Below are 22,028 nucleotides of genomic sequence, written 5' to 3'. Positions count from 1 at the left end.
CTCGCACTCTCCTCACTCTGGGAGAAGCGCGGAGGAGTCAGACAGTGTCGGAGCCTTGCCCTCGCCACCCCTTCACGCCCGGTAAAACCGGGTCTGTATTTCTGCCCTTACACATCTGACGCCCTCTTAAGGGTCCGTATAGCGGCTGTTGACCGCGTGAAACGCCGGGAGGCGAGTTGTGCACTGGATTTGTCTGTGTGTGGTGAACGCGCTGTGGGGGTGGTTTAGACCCAGTCCAGTGTGAGGGTCTGCGCGTTTGGGGGTCACAGTGCAACCCCGATTGCCAGGTACCTTGGCCCATAAATTAATTGCAGCCCTTGGGACTGCCCATATTCTGCCCACAGACACCCGGTGGGGTAGGCAGCTCTGTCATCCTCCCTAGTTTGGTTCTCAAGGCTAGGATGGAAGAAGATGGCTATTTTGAGGAGTCTAACTCCTCTCTCCAAGATGATGAATTTTATCAGGCGGTTGACAATTCAATCTACCGCTGCGTGACTGAGATAGTGGGGCCCATGGGGACCGCCTTTCAGCACGTATTGTAGAGGAGTGCCAGAAGTTAGCATCTGCCCATTTACAGGGTTCTTCTAACCTCCCGGGGCCCTCGATTGAGGGTCCACCGGCCCCCAAAAAGCCATGCAAGGAAGGTGCTCCGTCGGGGGCACAGGGGGTGGACAGAGATGCATTCGAGCGTCTCAGGGATGCTTTCCTGGCTAAAGCGTCTTCTGCCTCTCCTGCGCCACTTTCGGGCCCTGACCCTTCATTGGACGCGGGGACCGCTCCCCCGTCTCCGGGGCTATCCTCTCCCGACACGGACGACGATGGGGAATCTGTGCGCTCTTGGCGCCCCTCGGGCTCGACCGTGGCCTTACCACGGGATGGTTCGGGCATGTTGGACCCGGATGAGTTAGTGCATCCGAGGTCCGCGGCTTGGACACCGGGTGAGACCGTGGCAAAGTTTGTGGCGGGTCGCCTGCGCAAGCCCTTAGAGAAAGAAGCTAGGGGTTGCCTGCGAGGGGAATGTCCGAGGCCCACACTAGAAGGCAAGGTGGCCCTGACGCCTGAGTTGGATGCGAAAATGGCCACTTTCTTAGCCAAATTTATGAAGGACCCGCGCAAAGGCATTGACCGCTCTTGGCGGTCATGCCAGGATAAGCTACTTGACGCGGTCGGGCCCGCCACAAAGATTCTTGACATGGCGGAGGAGGCGAAAGCCAACGGTACCGTCATTTCCCCTGAGGTTTTGTCTAACTGGGCCCAGAGAGTAATATTTTCCTGGGGAACGCTAACTGCGCCCTTTCCACAGAGCGTAGACGTTCCCTGCTTATCAAACTGGATCCCAAGTTGGGAGACTTGGCTTCGTCAGAAGCGGGGGCGGTAGCCCAGGGTGGCCTTTTTGGGGAACCCTTCATCAGGGAATTAGGTAAATTTGTCTCCACGTTTACCTCGTTGGACAAGGCGCAGTCCACCATTAAATGCGTTTTTCAACAACGTTTTTCTGGAGGGGCCGGTCGCGGAAGGGGCCGCGCGCCCGGCCGAGGCCAGAATGCCAATAACAGAGGTCAAGGCTCCGGCAGAGGGCAGTACCAGACCTCTGCCAACTTCAACAATTTCTATCCCACAAGAGGGCAGCGCTTTGGCGGCAGAGGCTTCCGCAGGAACCCAGGACCCAACAATACTAATGGTGAGTGTCCTTTCTTTGGATCACGTTCCCATAGGTGGGAGACTGGCAACCTTTTACGAGGAGTGGGCGTCGCTTACTGCCGACGCATGGGTCTTACAAACCGTCCGTGGTTTTCACATAGAGTTCTACGATCAGCCATTTCAGGAGTGTTTGCCACGGCCGATTGTGTTTTCAGAGCCCGACGCGCTCTTGATCGACGGGGAGGTCAAAGACTTGCTACGCAAGGGAGCCATCTGTCGATCAACGCGCCACCCCGCTGGTTTCATCAGCAATGTGTTCCTGGTGGACAAGACAGATGGGGGCAAACGTCCGGTGATCAACCTCAGGGAGTTCAACGTGTGGTTGGTCTACCGGCATTTCAAGATGGAGGGGATCCACCTCCTTCGAGACGTGCTTCTCCCTCTGGATTGGATGGTGCAGTTGGATCTCAAAGATGCCTACTTGGTGATTCCTATCCACCCTCCGCACCGTCGTTTTCTACAGTTCTTTATGGGGAGGCGCGGTGTTCGAGTTCACCGCCCTTCCATTCAGGCTTTCCTCGGCCCGTGGTGCTTCACGAAGGTGTTGCACCCAGTGGTGGAGTACCTGCGAGGTCAGGGTATTCGGATGTTGGTGTATTTAGACGACCTCCTTTTGATGGGCCAGTGTCCAGTGGTCTTGGCGGGTCAGCTTCGGCAAACTGTCTCGCTCCTGCAACGGCTGGGGTTCGTGATCAACGGTCCCAAGTCAGCTTTGGTTCCCACTCAGAAACTTACCTTTCTAGGTTTCGTTATAGACTTAGTCGAGGCTACGCTCAGTCTCCCCTCAAGGAAAACCGCCAAGATCAGACATTTGTTACGACAGACGATCGCAAAGGATCGGACGTCGTTGCGTCACCTAGCCAGAGTGGTGGGGCTCCTGTCGTCCTCCATCCAGGCGATCTTCCCGGGGCCGTTACACTACAGGGCGCTTCAACGCCTCAAAGCCTACCACCTGCGACGGGGTATGACCTACGACCAGATGGTGCCCCTTACGGAGGAGGTGAAAGAGGAGATGTCTTGGTGGCTCACGCACATGGAGGCGTGGAATGGGCGTGCGATCTTCGGATCGGTCCCGGATTTGGTCATCGAGTCCGACGCCAGCAGGTCGGGCTGGGGAGCCCGATGCGGGGACTTCTCCACCGGCGGCGTCTGGTCTTCCGACGAGCAACAGTTACATATCAACTGTTTGGAGCTCCTAGCGGGGTCCTTTGCGGTGCGTTGCTGGACCAAGGATTCGGCGACAGCCTGTGTCTTGCTGAAAATGGACAACGTCTCGGCGGTCCGCTACGTGAACCATCTGGGAGGTCCGCGCTCTCGAGCGTTGGCGAATTTAGCGAAGGTTTTCTGGGACTATTGTCTCTCCCGGCACATTTCGGTGACGGCAGAATACTTGCCGGGTCGCGTCAATCAAGTGGCGGATTGGCATTCCAGACATCTGCGAGATTCCAGTCAATGGATGTTAGATCCCCGAGTGTTTCAGTGGATCACCGACCTGTGGGGTCCGTTTACGGTGGATCTGTTTGCGTCCCGCCTGGACCACCAGCTACCGCGGTTCTACAGTTGGAGGCCGGATCCCCTGGCGGAGGCCACGGACGCCTTCCTGCAGGATTGGAGTCGGGATCGGCCTTATGCTTTCCCCCCATTCTCGATGGTGGTCCGAGCGGCGGCCCAGCTGCGCCGTCAGGGGGCGGACTTGGTGTTGATCACGCCACTTTGGAGATCTCAAGTCTGGTTTCCAGTTCTTCTGGAACTTTCTTGGGATTTTCCAATCCTACTCCCCCAGTTTCCTCACCTCCTGCTGAATCCGAGTCGGGAGCCGCATCCTCTCATCACTCGGAGTTCGCTCCGCCTCATGGCGTGGAGGCTTTCCGGAGCCGTTGGTCGCTGCCGGGCCTTTCGGGATCAGCTCAAGGCCTCCTGTCAAAAGCCTGGGCTGATAGCACGACAAAGCGATACAAATCCGCTTGGCTTAGGTGGATGCGTTGGTGTCTACGAAGGGACCTGGATCCCCTGGTCGCAGGCCTTGTTCCCATTTTGAATTTCTTAGCTGAATTGGCGACTAAGGGCCTGGCATATAGGACAATCAATGCTATGCGTTCTGCGATTTCTGCGGGACACCAACCGGTGGAGAATTCCCCGGTGGGGGAGCACCCCTTTGTTTGTCGGCTCTTGCGAGGTATCCGCCTTGCGTTGCCTCCGGAACCCAGGTATTCAGTTCTTTGGGATGTCAACGTGATTTTGAATTTGTTTCTGTCCTGGCCGGCTAATCGTTACTTGTCATTGAAAGAAATTTCGGCAAAATTAGCCATGCTTCTATGCCTGGTATCTTGCAGGCGAGTTTCAGATGTACGCGCATTCGACGTCTCCGCGCGTGTTTTTTCTCCGGATGGGGTTACCTTCACGGTGGGGCGTCGCACGAAGTCCGCAACTCGATCTATTTCGTACCCGGCTTTCGTGGACACCCCGAAATTGTGTGTTGTACATTGCTTGAAAGCTTATGAAGACATTACCTTGGACATTCGCCAGGCGGGCGAAAGACAGTTACTAATTGCCTTGCGTAAACCACACAAAGCAGTCTCCTCCCCCACTATTGCAAGGTGGGTGCGTTGGGTCATGCAAGAGGCAGGCATTGATACGAAACTTTTTGGAGCTCACTCAGCCAGGGGGGCCATGGCCTCGAAGGCTTTTTCAGTGGGAGCTCGGTTAGAGGATCTCATGCGAGCAGCGGATTGGTCCTCGGATTCCACGTTTAAAAGGTTCTATTTCAAACCAGTAGTGGATCTAGCCCAGTTGGTGGTGAGTAAGCTTTGAACTAGCATAATCTGAAGCCTCCGGTCCTGACATAGAATCGAAATTTGCCTAGCTTATGTAACGGTAAGTTTCAATTCTATTAAGGACACGGACGCGAGGATTATCCCACCCAGCTGACCCTCCATAGTCGGAACCCACCCGTATGGAAGTAAGTAAAGCGTTTACGAAAAGTTCTACATTGTAGCTATGTTATGCCAGTCTTACGATGCTCCTCTGTTACATGCTTGTTGCACCCGGTTTACGCTGTTGTTTTTCTGCTAGGAAACGATGGCGTCAAACAGGATCAGTGAGATGAAGGAGTGACCTACGCGAAGAAAGAGGAGGAAGTTCAAGGAAAGACTGGCTTTCTACCTGGTAGCGGACATAGTGGAAGGACTACGTTTGGATGACCAGGACTAATCTCATGGGACTTGTAGTTCTTGGGACTTACAAAGTTATTTTTTATGCTCTTTGTTCCTTTGAGCATAGTGTTGAACATTTTTTCCTGAGCTGCTGTGTTTTTTATAATGTAATAAAGCGAAGGAAGAAGATAGCATAATCCTCGCCTCCGTGTCCTTAATAGAATTGAAACTTACCGTTACATAAGCTAGGCAAATTTCGATTCTTCTACAAAAGTAGTCTTTCCTGCGGTTACCATGCAGCTCTCAGACTTGTGAGCAACAAGAGCAATATTCTATAGCACTAATCTACTTACCACTGAATTCACACACAATCTTCAGCTCTTTTTTCTCAAAAGGGGCTTTTCCCAGAACACCATATTTCCTAGCTAGTCACAACAACTAGGAGGGCACTATCTAGGATTCCCTAACACATCATCCCTGCTCCACCCAAATTTCACCAATTCCAACAAATTATTGATCAAAAAAAATAAAGCACCTCCTTTCTAAGGAACTATCTGACTTCCCTTGTCATCTTTCACAGGAGTACGGCTCTTGGGAGCCTGTGTGATTTTCTCACTTCAAATGTCCACTTTTAGATCTCTTTGAGAAAAAGATTTGATATGTTTGATCTGGAATCGTCTCTCTGAAGTGTCAAGTTTTTCCTATCAGCATGTTCCTCTATCAGAGGGCAAAGGCAAGCTCACAAATCTTTGTTTGCACATTAGGGACATTCTGTTTTGACAGATAGTTGCCAAATAGGAGGGGAAAAAACTGAAGAAGTCTTTATTCCAGCAAGAGCCTCAGATCTGTGGGTCATTAACATGTGTCCTGAACTGGACAGATGTACAAGGGAAAACAATTACTGGTACTGTGCGGGAAGCAAGGCCAAGCAGCAAATTCCAATCAACAAGTTTAAAAAGGATGATTAAATGGCAGATTGCAAAAAAAAAAAAAAAAACATTTAGGAAAATAATTATGGTCATATATAGTCCTTAGTCAACATAGATTTGTGATGTATAAATTGCAAGAATGAAGTGCCTACTTCTTCCAAACCGACTTTAGGAAAATTGGCACTGATTTACTAATGTGAAATTATGCTACAGCCTCATGGTAATACTTCACTTTAGACTATTTTAGCACATGAATCATGTACATACACTTACATGTCTGAAATCCGAACATCATGCAGCTGGATCGTACTTATATGAGACATACGACAGCTGATTTCCCCAACATCCATTTATATCCATAAATGGTAAAAGTAGGTTCAGCTTGCAAACCACTTTCAGGCTTGGCTACTAATACAACAGGGGTGCTACTCAGCCTCTCTGCTAGGTGTTTGCTTGACAAGCTGCCAAAGAAATGCTGCATGATGTGTGGGAGGGATGTGCCATCGTCTTCTGTTCCAAGGCCCTATCCTGCTCCTTCTTTACATATTCACCATTCTTATCCTGTTGCTGGGGCCTAAGCTTCAGTAGCTAACACTGAACAGCCTTCTCATCCTCTCCGCCTTTAGCTCACAGCAAACCATTTCTATTCATTTAAATTCGAAAATAAAGGATTTCACTAGATAGCAGCCCTCAGTTAAAGAATTCATTAGACTAACAGCAGTTAGGAAAGGGGAAACAACATAATTAAAGAAGGCGGAGATAGGCTAATGTGGGGTCCTGAGCTCAGGCTACTGTGCTACAACTGGGCTTGGTCTATGAGGGGTCTACACTATCCCTAGTTCTTGGGGTGGAGCTGCTTTCTCTGCATGATTAAAATATGTGCAAATCAAAAATCTGTGGCATAATAAATGGGTTTCTTTTTTTCTCCATGCGCATTTTATTCAGCTTTTCCACAGTAATTAACCTAGAGACCAACTTATTTCACAAGCTGATGGCAATCACCTGAATAGGCCTCTTACTATACATTTAATGGACTTCTTCAAATGGTGAAGTCTAAAACCTAATCATCCTGCAACATGCTCAAAAGTGTGATGACGTTTCTGGAGGCCCTTAGGTAGTCAATGGTAACTGTCCCAATACCATTCAGTATCCTGGCTGTTTTTGACTACTAGCACTTTTGCACTCAAACTAGATAACCAAGTTACTAGCATTTGGCGTTGGACTCTGCAGAAGTAGCCAAGTTGAGCAATTGAGACTTCCTCTAGAAAATAATAGGGATTCGGAATGACGATACAGCATCTGACATCAAATAACAATGACTAAACTAAATTTACAGCCAGAGCTATGCTAAACACTAAAATAATTATTTTTAATTATAGGTACATAAGAGGAATGGATAAAACATGACACAGAAAGAAACCTGAAAGAATCTATGGATTCTGGGACCAATATATAAGACATTTATAGTACTTTCATGTTAGGCACTATATTTTCTAGAACACTGGCCCATTGTTAATGTATGCTACTGTACGCCAGCCGATAGATGTAGTTTGGGTTGCAGATTTAGTGAACAAACACTGTAATAAAATAAATCAATGGGTTGCAGATTTTGTGAACAAACACTGTAATAAAATAATTCAATGGGCCAGATGTGCCAGACAAATAGAACACAATGTAGCTACCTCAATTTATATTTGCCATGTTCAAATGGTCTTTAATTGCATAATCACCATTGGACATCTTAGCATAACTAATGAGTTTCCTTTGTAGATATAGTTAAAATCCCTGCACCCAAACAACCATTGCCAAAACAAAACAAGCATCTGCAATGCAATTAGTCTCACACTAGTTACATTTAGAGCTATAGGCATTGCAAATTAGAATGTTTGTTAGAATTTTTTTCCGTAAAAAATATCCTAGCAGCCCCCGAGGCGCAGATCATGCTGGGTGACCTGGGGAGGGGGGGGCATCTCCCGCATCTACAAGACGCTGGTCAACAACACTCCGACCTCACTTGACCAACTCAGGGGCCAATGGGAGGAATGGGTGGACCCTCTGTATGAAGAAGACTGGTGTGATGCCCTCATGTCCCCCAAAATGGTTAACACATCAGCTAAACTCCGCTTGATCCAATTATACTATATTCACACAGCCTACTTAACCCAGCTACGCTTACACCGGGCTGGCTTTTCCCCTTCCCATGCGTGCACGAGGTGCAGTCAGGACCGGGCCGATTTCTATCACATGGTGTGGGCATGCCCTCGATTGGCACAGTTCTGGGGGGAAATCGAGGGTGAACTGTCCGAGGTCCTGGGGTGGGAAGTTCCCCATGATCTACACCATGCCCTTCTCGGGATTACTGACGGGCTAGAAGGGTCAAGGAACGAGAAGTTATTTTACAATACTGCCATGGTTGTGGCCAAAAGGGACATTGCCGCTCCTGGAAACTTCACACACCACCAAGTTTGGAGACAGGGCAAAGGGGGTGGATTGGTGCGCAGCTCAAGAAAAACCTATGTACGAGGCACGAGGATGCCCTAAGAAACATCGGAGGGTGCGGGGCAAATGGCTGGGGGCCATGGAATAACCTGTCCTCTAGACGAGAAGTGTGTGCCTACAGCTGGGGGCAGGACTGTCATGTGATGCCTGTGTTTCTTTTACTGTACTATGTCAATATTGGTGCTTTCTACTGCTGTGCGGTTGGTGCTTGTCTTTCCAAAAAAACAATAAAGTTGTTTATCAAAACAAAAAATATCCTAGCATTAGCATGACTAATAAAAGAAAATCAATGAAGCAAAGAAAGGGTGCAGTACCTTCACCGGTTACTAGGTGTTCCTGTGAACCTCTATTAGCCCTATAAGGTCCTGTACCCTGCAATAATGAACAATACACCTCTTCTCCAGGACCGGGTCCAGGCCGGCCTTATTTATTCCCTAGCACCAGCCCTCGCTGACAAACACAGGATGCAGGGCAGAGCCTAGCCTGCTCCTGTTGTCTTACTCAACTTCGGTCAAACCCATAATGCACACACTAAAATTCCAGGGCGCAGGACGGAGGGAGATGCAACACTGCACAGGTGCAAGAAAAGACTGCAGAAAGTAATTTGCCTTACCCAACACTTTAGACATCTGAAGCTAAAATGTGGCATGACGCTATTGCTACAAAAGTAAATAAATGGGAAAGAAATGCGGTGGTTGCCCGCCTTTTTGTATTTATTCACTTTTGTGGCATTCGAAGCACACCAGATGTTTAAAGCTAAAGTGTGGTGTGGCGCGATTGCTACGAAAGTAAATAAATAGAAAAGAAACTAGCAGTTAATGAAACAGAGAGTAAGGACACATGTAAGAGGGGCTGTCCTCATGGGACGTAACAGTAGAGAATGAGATTGTGAGAAAGTGCCTCTTTTGTTTTGTTAGCCCCTACTTTTTGCCTGGTTTTGTACCCAGTGGGCACCTCAGAGGTGCCCCCTGAAACTCAACAAACCTTGGTGTGGCTCCTGGCTGGCTGTAAGCAGCCAGCCACCACCAGACATGTTTGTGGACCCCTGAGTAAAGAGCCCCTTCTGTTTAGGACCAGAAACAATATGCATCCTGGGCAGAGGTGTCATGCCTCCTCTCCCAACTTCAAAGGCCTGCTGCCTTTTTAATGCAACCCCCAGCCTCTGCTGCTAGCAGCAGATGGCAGCCTCTGGTTTACACCCCCCACTTTGGGCAGGAAAATCGGTGGGAAGATTAAAAAAGGTAGGAGATGTGCCCATCTCTGCCCACCCCACCCCCAAGGTAGGGGGTAGGTGAAGCTCACTTTTCAGTGCCCGGCATCTTGAAGATGGGGGACCCCTCCAATCAGGGCTAGGCATAGACCCCCTCCCAAAGGAGGCTGGCATAACAGAGGGTGTAGTCACACTAGGTAAAGGTGCCCATTGTCCCTACCTCCTACTCTCATAAAATGGGTCCTAAAATGTAGTATTAGGTAAATCCCCCAGACCAGGCCCTCAGATCAGCGATGACCTAAGAAAGAACACATCCTGCAGCCGAAGCCAGAAGACAACTGCCTTGGCCCCGTCCCTACCAGCCGGTCTCCTGCTCTAATGAACGTGCGGCCTGTCTTGCCACAGCGATCTCCAAAACCCCTTGGAGGACTGTGGCCCTGTGGCCTTCAGTATAGACTCCAATCTCCAGAGGACAGCGGACCTATCTAGAAGAAACCAAATCAAAAGACTCCGGATCCAGGCGGAACCACATCTCCAGCCCACTCCGCACCAGACACCCACGGCACGAGTCTGAGTGGCTCACCTGTGCAATGAAGTCTCCCCAGCGATCCTGACCTCTTGTCCAGTGTGGCTGACCTATCCAGCTCTCCAAGACTGCGCCTGCAGCATGAATACAGAGGCTCCCCCCGTTGGACTGTGTGAAAAGGTTTTTTCATTTTTGATAGGGAAAAGTATTTTTATTTAAAATGTACTTCCCTTATTACGAAGACCTGGGTCTTAAAATAAAGCACAAAGTATAGTTTTTATAAAATTGGTCTGGATCTCCTTCTTGAGTCGTGGGTCCATTATTGATCACCTGTGTGCAATAAATGTCTTACACTCCTCTATGAGGCCTAAGGCTGCTCGCCCACACTACCACTAATAGAGCACTTTGGGTTTTGCGTTGAGCCCTGTAAACTTTTGGGGAACCCCTGGACTGCACGATATTACTACCTAGTGCCAATACCATATACAGAGCCATCTTACTACGGAGGTATAAATGAGTGACTATTAAGCCTTTTCGAGAATCAAAAGCCATCATTTACAAAGGAAACTAAGAGGAGCCAATATAAACGGTGGGTGGAGGTTAATGTCTATGGCTGAATACAGCATGTTTCAAAGAGACAGCGCAAGCGCTGCCTAGGCGAGACCGAAAAAGGTCAAGCTCCAGTAAAGTGAACTGTCAATAATCAGAGAGCACAAGTCTCAGTACTCAGGTCAAAAGATAGCAGGTGTCTGGCAATAGGAGGGACACAGTACCAATTTTAAGACCAGTTTGTGTTATTTTCCCCAGGGAGGTAGAAGGCATAAAGTCACCAGTCACAGAAGATTGAACAATAACATTACACTTCTACGGAATAAAGTGTTTAGCTTAATACCTCGGAGGAAAGAATAGATATTAGTTCCTTTGAGCTGCATTTTCTAGATTGTTTGAACGTAAAGAAGCCCTGCATGCAAGTGTAGGCAATACCATTTTCCCAGGAGTGGAGCCTCGTTTGAATTGCTGCTACTCTCAGTCCACACTAGGCCTACGTTTGGGATGTATGCAGGAAGTTCTGTTCTTGTGATTGAAGGAGAGAAAGACTGCTTAGCCACCTACACCAGGAAATTGACTGCACCTGTCAATTTATGAAGATGTGATGATTGGAGAAACTGAGTGGAGGACAACTCAATAAATCAAGAAGACCTAGGTGTGGGAGAGAGAGAGACTTTGTGTGTCTGTGGTCTTCTCCCCCTCCATCTGTATCTCTTATCAAATACTGAGTTCCTTGACAGGGAAGGTTCTTGCATAAAGACTTAGACCAGCTAAATTTCTAAGATCTCAGCGACTATCTGTGCACAGCCCCATGGGGAAATATTGGGCACAGGGCTAATGTAATGAAAGAAAATATATAGTCACTAGCACATAGGAGCTATTGAAATGTGCACGGTTATACTAAAAGTTAGACTGTATTAGCACCTTATGGTGTTCTTTGTAGATTCTAATTTTACCATATTATTTATAATAATGTTAGATACACATATCCAGGCCATCCCAGGATTGATGGATCCACGAATGAGGTGAATTTCTTTCACTATGCCAAGATGGAGAAGGTGTATTGATGGATCACTATAGCATAAGCCCGCCTCTCATTGCTATGGATATAAACTTTCACATTTGCGACATATAGAGACAGGCTATTTTTGCAACACTGAATCCTGCTATGCCAGCTCAGATGTTTATGGCTTTTGTTAGTAGGATTAATACATTTTTGGTGAGATGAATCTGTTTTGCACAGCTCCCAACTGGCAATGCTCATTTTATGCTCGGTCTGATGTATTGCTGCTGTTTGTGCTTTAAAGTGTAAAGATCTATAAAAAAATAATTTTAGATGGTGAATAACAAAGATATGTGATTATTGCACCTTCATATTAAGAAGATAATTATATATGTGTATGTAAACTATATTTTCATCATGAAATAGTTTTTTATGCTGAATAACCAAAATCTTTAAAAAAGCTCTCCACCTCCTACAATAATCCTTCAGTCAAATGCACAAAGGGAATAGTTTAGTAATCTAGGTGTTATAAATGACACTGTTCCAAACCTTCCAAACACAGCCCGCCTGGGTCTTCAAAAGAGCCTAATAAGCATATTCATCCAAAGACATGCTGGGGGTAAGGACAGATACGTAACTCTTTTTTGAATGGGGATTTCGATTTTTTTTAATTCTGTTTCCAATACTAGAGTTTAGCTTACTGTAAATGTATTTGGTAAGTCAATTAAGCCTAGTTACATTTGAAATGATGGTCCTTGAATTTCTCCCTTGCATTACATTGGGGCGAACGTCACCCATTTTGAAATTTTACTGGCTCCTTTTATTCAATAGTTTGCAGGGCCTTTCCATCATCTCATGGAACACTGTAAAGAGATAAGAAAAAGCAACATCTTTTCTGTGCCTAGTCCATATCTTTTTTGGACAAAGGGAAAAAGGAACCTTTACAATTCCATTTTCACCACACGTTTAATGTGGTTATTGTTTCATTATGTTTTTAATATACAACGGTCATTGACATTAGGTGTCATACCAGAAGATTAGAAGCATAAAGTTAAAAACTAAGCATGGGAGTCAGCACTATGTATATTCAAGAGCTCTTTTATATGGTTTAATTTTTTGTATTAAAATGTTGAACAGTCAAACTATCCACAAACTCAAATGGGCTGGGAGAACATAAAGCCACACACACAGACCGGTTTCAGTGTAAACTAACAACTCGCAATAATGCACGAAGCAGGGAGTGATTCGAATAGGAGGCCAGTGGTCAAAAGGGTAGAATAGAGAAAAGTGAAACCACAAGAACTCAAACATAAGCACAATGAAATCTTCCCATGTCCAGCTCACTCACACAGGTGAAGAGTTAGTTTGACTTGATCTCCCCTGCTTCAAACAGTCTCCTAGGCCTAGGTTTCTCTAAAATTGCCCCCATCCCTTTTGAAAAAAAGAGTCTACTTGTGTGTAGGCACATCCCTTCCCCTGGCAATCAGGAATTCTATGTTGACCCTCACCTACTGAGTGAGGGAGGCATACACAGCGAGGCTGTTAAATTCTTTCATTACAATGATAGGAGTACTCTCTGGCTCTAACGCAGTTGGGCTTATATCCTGGTAAAATGTGGCACAATGAGCGCGTTATGAAGAACTTTCCTATTGGATTGCTTCTTTCAGCATCACCTCCTGAAGCTCAGCAGTTCACAATATCGCAATGCCACCAGATTCGCTTCAAATTCCTGGGCTTTCCCAGGGAGCCTGTAGACTCTCATTATCAGGAGAGGGGGGGGGAGGGGCAACTTTACATTGAGTTTTGTACAATGGCCACAGTATGGTGTCACTTAAGAATTCAATTTAGCAAACCTTCCAGGCTACAACTCTATCTCCAGCCTAAACAGCCGCACCTGCCACTGAAATGCTGGCACCACCAAACTCTCAGATGCAGCAGGAGGGGTCCAACCTGCAGCCACCACTTTCCCGCTCCAGAGTATGTGTTTGGTCCCTAGAGGAAGGAGGAGGAATCCACCCGCTGATACAAGACCTCAGGAGATGGTCCTCAAGTTACAGAACCCAGTTTTGAGTGCAGTGCATTCTGCATTGCAAGTGCCTCCAACCCCTGGTATTCATATGCAGCAGGGACAAAGTGGCAGTGAAAGGATGGACCAAAGAGTGTGGTCATCTTGGTTCCTCTTGAATAGTATTACTAGTGTAAATCAAACCCTTCGGATTTGGGGTATAAACATATACAATATACTTTGGAACATGTTTTGATGGTACTAGTTTACTATTTTGGCTGGACGTTTCTGTGAATGTGAACTGTGCCTTGCCTTTTTTTTATAATTGGAAGTGTGCACTTTTTTCTTCTGTTTCTTTTTCAAATGATTTCTCAGTGAGCCAGCTTCACAGAACTGGGTTGGTAAATAAGGAGCAGCACTAGGAAAGATGTCTGACTGTGGTGATGTTTGTATAAGCATGCAGCTACTATTCTGAGCAATAGATACTGATCGGCTAGCAGCTAGTCAAAAAATAGCATTTTGGTGCTGCATTGCTATTAAAGATTTACATTTGTTGTATTTGGAAGGGCAAATGACCGAACCGAATAGAAACATACACCGACATCAACCATGAACCGCTGGCCTACCTACCAACCATAAATTGAATGTATTCCCTTGGTTAGTCATTACAACGAAGATCATGTCAGTAGCAGCAAAGGGGCTTAGGAACAGACTGTATTTCACTGGCAACAAAATGAAAACTAAAATGTTAAAGAAACGTCTCTTGCAATCACCTGTTCTGCAGTTGTGGAACTGAAGTGCACTCTCAATTCGAAAAGCTTTTTCACAGTTCGGACACATGTAGATATAGTCATTGTCCACCTGAGGGTTAAAATAGGTAAACCTGGTTAGTAGTAAAATAAAAGCATCTCTCCTGCGCACTTCTTTCAGGTAACAAATAAATCAGGCTTTACATCATTATACCTGCAATCTAAACATGGTGAAATTTAAATGCTTCAAGTGTATCCATTACACCTGATCATTACTAGTCACTTAGCCACTGGTATTCTTTTACTAGCAAGGCATAACAATGAGAGGCATACTTATGGGGTTTATAAAAAAAATGAAAACAATAAAAAAAAATTTTTTTAAACCATGTGAATAAAATATCCACTATTAGTAATATTGTTTACTTCTTACAAGATAGACCCGATTGATGCGGTCAATTAACAAATGAAACAATTACTAACCACTATTCTCTTGTACATCTACTCTAGATCTACTCTACGGGCACAAGTGAGCAAACTGTGCCATGCATACATGTATTTACTAGTCTGAAGCCAGAGGATTGCAGCTTATTTCTACTTTCTCCTGTGCCTGGCCACTGTATGGAGCTAAGAATGTGGTGTATATGGGATCATAATTAGACGCCCAGTACCTGAATCTCTAAGGAGCAGACGGCGGGTGACCCTCAATGGACAAGAGAGAGCTTAATGGACATTCTTTCTACTGCAGTAGGCTCCCTTACAGACTATCATAACATTGGCAGTATAATGAATAGGCAAAGTAGCTTTTTTTGAACCACAGTCCATTTTTTAAAAAGTAGTTCCAAAAGTCATTTTGTAGTCTGAAGAGACTCGACTTCTTTCATGTTAGAGGTCTCAGATTTGTGGTCAGTGGGCTGAACCTTTTATGCAGTTTAACACCAGAATACAATCTTGTCCAAAAGCCATCATATAAAACAACCATCATCTTCATCCCTCTATGTTAACAGAATCCTAGCGATTAAACCTGCACAAAATTGACCTAGAGTTCACCCGGTCCAAGCAAGAGACAAATTATAAACTGTGTGTATTAGTCTATAGGTGCAGATGGTAACACTTTGCATAACATTCGCCACTTATGTGAGAGGCAATTTGTGGAAACATTTACGTCACAATGAGAGACATCTTAAATTCATAGCCACAATATGAGTGAGGCACTGCATTATCACTGCCACAACCACAATTTGCCTGTCAGGTTGCTAAACCTAAATGGACCCTAAAAGTCTGAACCCCATCTTGCACCACCACCAATAATGAAATTTAAGAGGTGGGCCTAAAGATTGAAGGGTCACACAAATCTAAAATGGGTTTCTTATGAAGTGGTTTTACTTCAGTGCTCATTGCAGCATTTGCACTGTGCCACTTTTAAGGAATACATTTAAGATGTGCCTTAATTAGTAATGGGAAAATAACTGTATCTGAAGAGCACTATATGGCCACAGGTAGGTATCAACTGAAGGCGTTGATTTTATCCCACCCACATGCATCTTAAATGAAGTGTGAGAATTTAGTTTGCATACTTTTCACGCTGTCAGAAAATGCCTGCATTTTTCTCAGGCAATACATTTTCCAGAAAGATTAACAAAATTCATATTTTAATTAGTTTTAGCACCATTGGTCAGGGACACCACAATATTATTGCCGACGTTTTTGAGCTTGCCTAGATTCAGAGGACGAAGATGATGGAAGACTAAGGTCTCTGGGTACAGAAACAAGCTCTCTAGTCAAATTTAATGAACTGCCGATCTGCCTGCTAAGACAACCTTTTGCTTGTACAATTGGTTTCCTAATTGAATATATGATCTTTGTGAATAGGGTGTTCAACCTTCGGTGTAGGCTATAAATGCTGCCAGGAACTCAGCAGTTGGTGGAGGAGTGGAATCACTGCATTCTGTTTCCGAATCATCCTTCAATGTTTTACAAAATGACAATATATTTTATTGATTTTCAAAAAATAAAGAAATAAGTTAACAAATATAATTTGTGCTGTGGCATGGCTTTCAAAGTATTTCTGGTGAGTCCACAATACACTATCATCCAATAACATTTGTAGGCAGACTGTTACTGCTACTTATTTGTCCAGTATAGTTGAGAGTAGGCTGGGCGACACCTTTAGTGACTTTGGCACTGCAACATGTTCCATGTTAGAGTGCTTTCAACTTGGTAAGCAAAGCAATGGTGAAGAGCAATTCGGGGACTTTTATTTTACAATGAATGAGAAATGGCTTGCATGTTTTAGATCCCCTCCGTAAAGGGGCATTTCCTCCGTAGTTTCAAAATTGCTGCTTCATTTTTGACCGCTTCAATAACTCTGAGGTCATAAGCGCCCAGATCAGCGCAAATGTTGTAGAACCTGCCCTGAGAATCGCAATCTTCAAGTGAACCAGTATTGGCATGGAAAGCTATGTCAGTGGCCAGATTTAACAAATTGTGTACTGGCTGTTTTGGCGTTGCCCATCTCAAGTGCCAATGTTGGGATGCTCTTTTTTTCAGAAGCTTACATGGGAAGGAAAGAGCAAGCGCACATGACCAAAGACTCAATGAAGAAGTATCGTATGGTGTACTAAAATAAGTTTAATTTGCACAAATCTATTTGGACCTCATATACACTATACTTACACTGTCTATATACCATGTGCTATCAGTGTAGAAAGCAAGCAATAATAAAAGCAAAAGGTTCCATAAACACCGGAAAAACACTTTCTGTAGTTTTTAATGGCGCGAAAATGTGTAACCACTGATAACCACTGTTTAAGGTATTGAAATCACTTGAAAACACTGAAAAAACCCCACCAGAATTGACCAAAAATCGAAACAGAAAACAGGAAAGCCTATGCATGTTATAGGGAATCTCACACCAGACCTATTGTACTTGGATATGGGGGTGTCAAGAAGGCTATGAGATGTCAAACTCCGGTGCTTGGTTGACTACTAGAATGAAAGATCTAGGTGGCTTAAACAGTTGCAAGTAGTAGCTTGTGGATACTGCAGTTTCAAGCTCTGCTATTCTAATTGTTAGCCAGTGCATGGTCTTCCACTCATCAGTGATGTGATCATCGAGATAAAACCACAGGTGATCTGTACAGCGTCGTTATCACCCAAAAACTTTGATAGAGGCTTAGCTGAGATCAAAATGTAGCGGACATTGTGAAACAGTTCAGACATAAAAATTACAACTGCAAGAATATTTTGTGGTATAGGAGAAGCAGAATGGATTAGGGGTGGTGGATGCGTTTTTTGTGACACAGCTGAGTTGGGGGGCGAAAGGAAAGAAATAAAATTGGGATTGCTACCGAACAGTCTCCTTTTTCTGAACTTTAATTAATTTAAGTGATTTACTAAGTGCTGGTTTGTGAGGGAAGCAATGCTGAGAGTGGGTGAGAATTTCTTTGGGAACCCCGTTTCCAGCCTCAGGAAAGGGTGAACAATGCCTGCCATGAGTCCTGTTTACTAAGTTATTGGGCTCCCTCTGTGGCTGTTTTGTACTACAGAGAGTCTCTGAACAGGCAGTTACTACTTTCAGTTATTACTTGAGCACAACAAGGTTTCAAAAGCTTCAGAGATATAAGCTCAATCCATTACAGAGACAAGCATCCACATCAAAACATCCTCGGTATGTCTTGCAATCAATTCTGACCTGTACAATGTTGTTTGACTTACTATATCTCACGTCCTGCATGGGCTTATTATGCACCTGCAAAGAATGGGCCTTGGCCCTCACATGCATTTAAGAAGGCTGAAAGAGGGGGAAATAACATCCTTGGTTGAGATGGAGATGTCACAGCAAAATAACACTGGGAAGTGAGGGGGCTGGTTAGATATCACCTAAGCCTCCATCTGCCCTTTGGTATACATTTGGCGAATGTGACTTGGCTGGTCATGTGCCATGAGAACTAAGCTGCCTGGATTGAGATGCAGACTGGGTGGGACATTTTCGGTCTTCTGTTTTTTAGGGGGGTTACAAATATTTGATTGTTTCTACTTGGGGTAGCCGAGCAGCAGGTATGATGGGTTAGCCACATTTGATGCATTGACTTCTTACAGTGCACGGGGGCAGGTGCCACCATCCCACTTTTAGTGGAAGGCCTAGTGCTTTATGTTGTGGGATTATGCTGCAGGTCCTGGCAGGTTTGCATTGATGGGCGAACATGCTTGGTTTTTGTTGTATAGTTTGCCTGTGGGAGGTGGTGGAGGTTCTGGTTTGCTTTGCCTTTGAGTTATGCAGGGTTCGTTCCGATTGAGTCGCTGCTAGATGTCCTTTTTAGCATTACAGAGTGGGGAGGGAGATGGATGGCACCGAGCAGCATGGTCTTCTGGATTTGGGAGACATGGAGTAGTACAATAGGGTTTTCATGGCAGTAACCAGTAGTACAATAGGGTTTTCATGACAGTAACCAGTAATGTAATCTCATGAAATGTCCAGGGCTTGAGGGACTACTGAAAAAGGTACCTGGTACGCTCCTTTCTGAAGAGTTCTGAGGTCCACATAGCGCGTTTGCCAGAAACGCACCTCATGACCAGTGAAATGCAGAAACTAGTGAACAAATGGAAGGGACAGCTGTACTCTGCCACATACTCTTCATATGCCAAAGGGGTGGCAATTTGGATAGCCCAGGGGTGCCCTTCCATTACACATATACATAGGCAAACATGGAGGGCCGATACATACTGGTGCAGGACAAGTTGGACTGGACGGTCGTCACTATTCTGAACACATATGCGCCTAATAATGATGATAGGCACTACTTCTCACAGATGCAAGACTTACTACAGGACAGCATGGGCTCCCCTTAGGTAGGGGACTATAGTTGTGTAGCAGATGGCATAAAAGACAGACACCCATTTTGGGCTTGAACAAAACTGCTGATGACCAGGTCGCTCTTGGCGGTCATGCATAATCTGGGTTTTATTGGATAGCTGAAGACTACTTCACCTGCAGGCACAAGAATACACCTGTCACTCCTTAATGCACAATTTGTTTAGTCGCCTAGATAGGATATTGGTGGCACTCCTGCAAATACAATGGCAGGAGAAGGTAGCACATAGAAGAAGTTGGCGCTTACTTCCAGGTGTCCTGAGTGATGCTTCCTTTATGGCGACCTTAGTAGATGCACTGATGGATTACATGGAACATAACTGGCGCACAACGACTACCAGGGCCAATGAATGGGAGGCTACAAAAGGAGTAATACACAGTGCTTGAATAGGGTCCACCACTGGGATACTCAAACAGCTAGAGGCTGATGTGGTATGGCAAGAGGAACAGCTGGTTGAACTTCAAAAGGGAAAGGCTGAATTGCTGGAGACAAGACGGGGTGGAGGTTACAAGGCCTCTGGAATGAGTTAGATAAGTACACACTTCAGCACAGGGAGGGAGACAGTCAGGAAAGCTATTGGGTTGGACATTACAACAGTAACAGGAGGTGCCGCCTATAGTGCACCTGCGTCTTTCAAGCGAGCAAACCATCACTGGCCGACAGGCCATATTTATGACCTTTCAAGCCTCTCTCCATAAGGTGTAAAGGGCTACAGAAACAGTTAGTGGTGATGCATTGGGGATGTACCTCCATGGGATGGTGCTTCCAGGGCTTGCTATGGACTGTGTACAAGAACTGGACTCAGACCTCACGCTGGATGAGCGGAGGGGTTTCCTGCAGGAGCTAAATAAGTGTAAGGCACAGGGATGCAATGGCTTCCCGGTAGAGTTCTATCTAACGTACTGTACAAAACTGTCGGATCACCTGTAGACGGTATTCCAGGAGGTGCAAGTTCAGAAGATTCTCCCCTCTCACCATGTATGAGGGTGTTATCTGCCTGTTGCCCAAACCTGGAGGGGATGCTGTGAACCCTTCTGCTAACTGACCCCTCACCATGACTAATGCGGATGTTAAGGTGCTTTGTAAGCTTCGGACGACCTGATTGCAGGCCATAATACATGACCTAGTGCATGATGACCAGTGTGGGTTTATCCAGGGCCAGAGCACAGCTCTTAAAATCTAATGACAGACACAGCTTGCATGCAGTGGTTGATGAGAAGCAGGAAATGGCACTGGTGGCTGTAGATCTGGAGAAAGCCTTGGCTACTGTGGACTGATCCAATTTTATAGTGGTGTTGAGGGTGCTGGGCTTTGGCCCTTACTTTAGAGATTTGGTACAGTAACCGTAAACGGAGCCCATGGCCTGGGGAGAAGGTGCAGTGTTGGAGAGTTGGCTTGTAGGGAGGTGCCCCAGTCAGGGTTGCACACTCTCACCATTGCTCTTTGCCTTGGCACTGGAGCCCCTGGCTGCCCTGTTATGTCAGGAGATGAAGGACTAAGGGGATTTTGGTAGGCGACACTACCCACAATGTGTCCCTGTACACAGACAATGCCCTTATTAGTGTCCGTTACCCAAGGGAGGCAGTTCCGATCCTGACGTGACATATGGAGACCTTTGGAGGTCTCTGGCTTTCAGGTCAATAATAGACAAGAACGGGGGCGTGGCCAACTGCATGGCTGAGTGAGACGTGCCTCAGCGTAGCTCCCACAAGACTGCACTAGATCCGATGCAAATAATTGCTTAAATCCGCTAAAAACCACTGAAATCCGTCTACGGGAGAAGCATTCAGAGGACCGCACCAGCGGAGACCAAAAGCGCCAAGATAAACGCTGGAGGAGGGCTGGAATCGGCGGTGAAACTCCACGGGCACGAAATACCAGTCCCCAAGATGGCGGCTCACTGCGCTCCGCCGGCCTGAAAACTGTGACCTCCCGGCGCTGGAGCGAGTTGCGCCTGGGGCGGCTCCCCATCGGAGGTGAGAGAAGAACCTGGCCGACGCTGGAAACACATCTGCGACCCCCCCATCCCCCTCGGTTGCCACTCGGGGGTGCGGACACCGGTGCTGGAGGCGGGCGCTGAGAGGAGGAGTGCGCTGTGCTGAGCCCTGCACCCTGACCGGGTCCGACAACGGCCTAGATACGAGCCGGGAAAGCCACGCAGCTGCGGGAGCAGAGGAGCGGGCTGCGGGGAGGCAGCTTAACGGCGGAGGCGCGCGGACAGACCTAGCGGTGAGCCCCCCCATCCCATGCGCAGTGCCGCGTACCACTGAGGCGACTTGGACGGGTAAAGCCGGGGCCGCCCGCCGGGTCGGGGAACCCCCTCCCCCGGGCCGCCTGAGACTCCGACTGGACGTGGGGTGCGGGGAGTGAGCAGCTGCCCTCCACAACCCCCCCCTCGCCACATATTGGGGCATCGTGCACATTGAGGACGCTCTGTGAGGCGACCAGGGTTGACACCCCGCTGGCCTGAGGGACCTGGTTGGAGGGGTGCTGCCCTCCCTGCGCCCGAACCTCGCCGCCTGACATTGGGGATTCGGCCGCTTGGAAGAGTCGGGTCCCTCGGAATCTGGGGCCCGAGGCGCACCTCCGCGCCTAGGTGGGTGGGTATGCGCGTCCCCCCCCACCCCGTACCTGTGTCACACGGGAGACCCGGGCAGCCGGCTGGAGATCCCCATCCTGCCTCCCACTCAGCGGCACATCCGGGAGGGCCTTGAGCCAACTGGCCTTTATCCCCACCCCCCAACTCTACACCTGCGGCGCCGGAATACATCGCCAGGAAGGGACACATCGCCATAATGGGGAAGAAAGACCCGGTGACAAGACCAGCGAGGCAA

General features: G+C 46.9%; 1 protein-coding gene across 6 annotated transcripts in view; it reads right to left on the bottom strand.

Moving 5' to 3' along the window:
* The window catches only part of PRDM15 (PR/SET domain 15), a 371,830-nt gene that overhangs the window by 187,729 nt on the left and 162,073 nt on the right, over positions 1-22,028 (bottom strand). For all 6 annotated transcript variants that reach the window (XM_078656809.1, XM_078656805.1, XM_078656810.1 and 3 more), the window contains one exon: positions 14,348-14,435. In XM_078656809.1, coding sequence (XP_078512935.1) covers positions 14,348-14,435 — 88 coding nt within the window. The remainder of the gene's footprint in view (positions 1-14,347; positions 14,436-22,028) is intronic.

This window comes from Lissotriton helveticus, chromosome 8 (assembly GCF_964261635.1).
Source record: "Lissotriton helveticus chromosome 8, aLisHel1.1, whole genome shotgun sequence".
NCBI classification, from domain to species: domain Eukaryota; kingdom Metazoa; phylum Chordata; class Amphibia; order Caudata; family Salamandridae; genus Lissotriton; species Lissotriton helveticus.
This window is presented reverse-complemented; position numbering and strand designations above follow the sequence as displayed.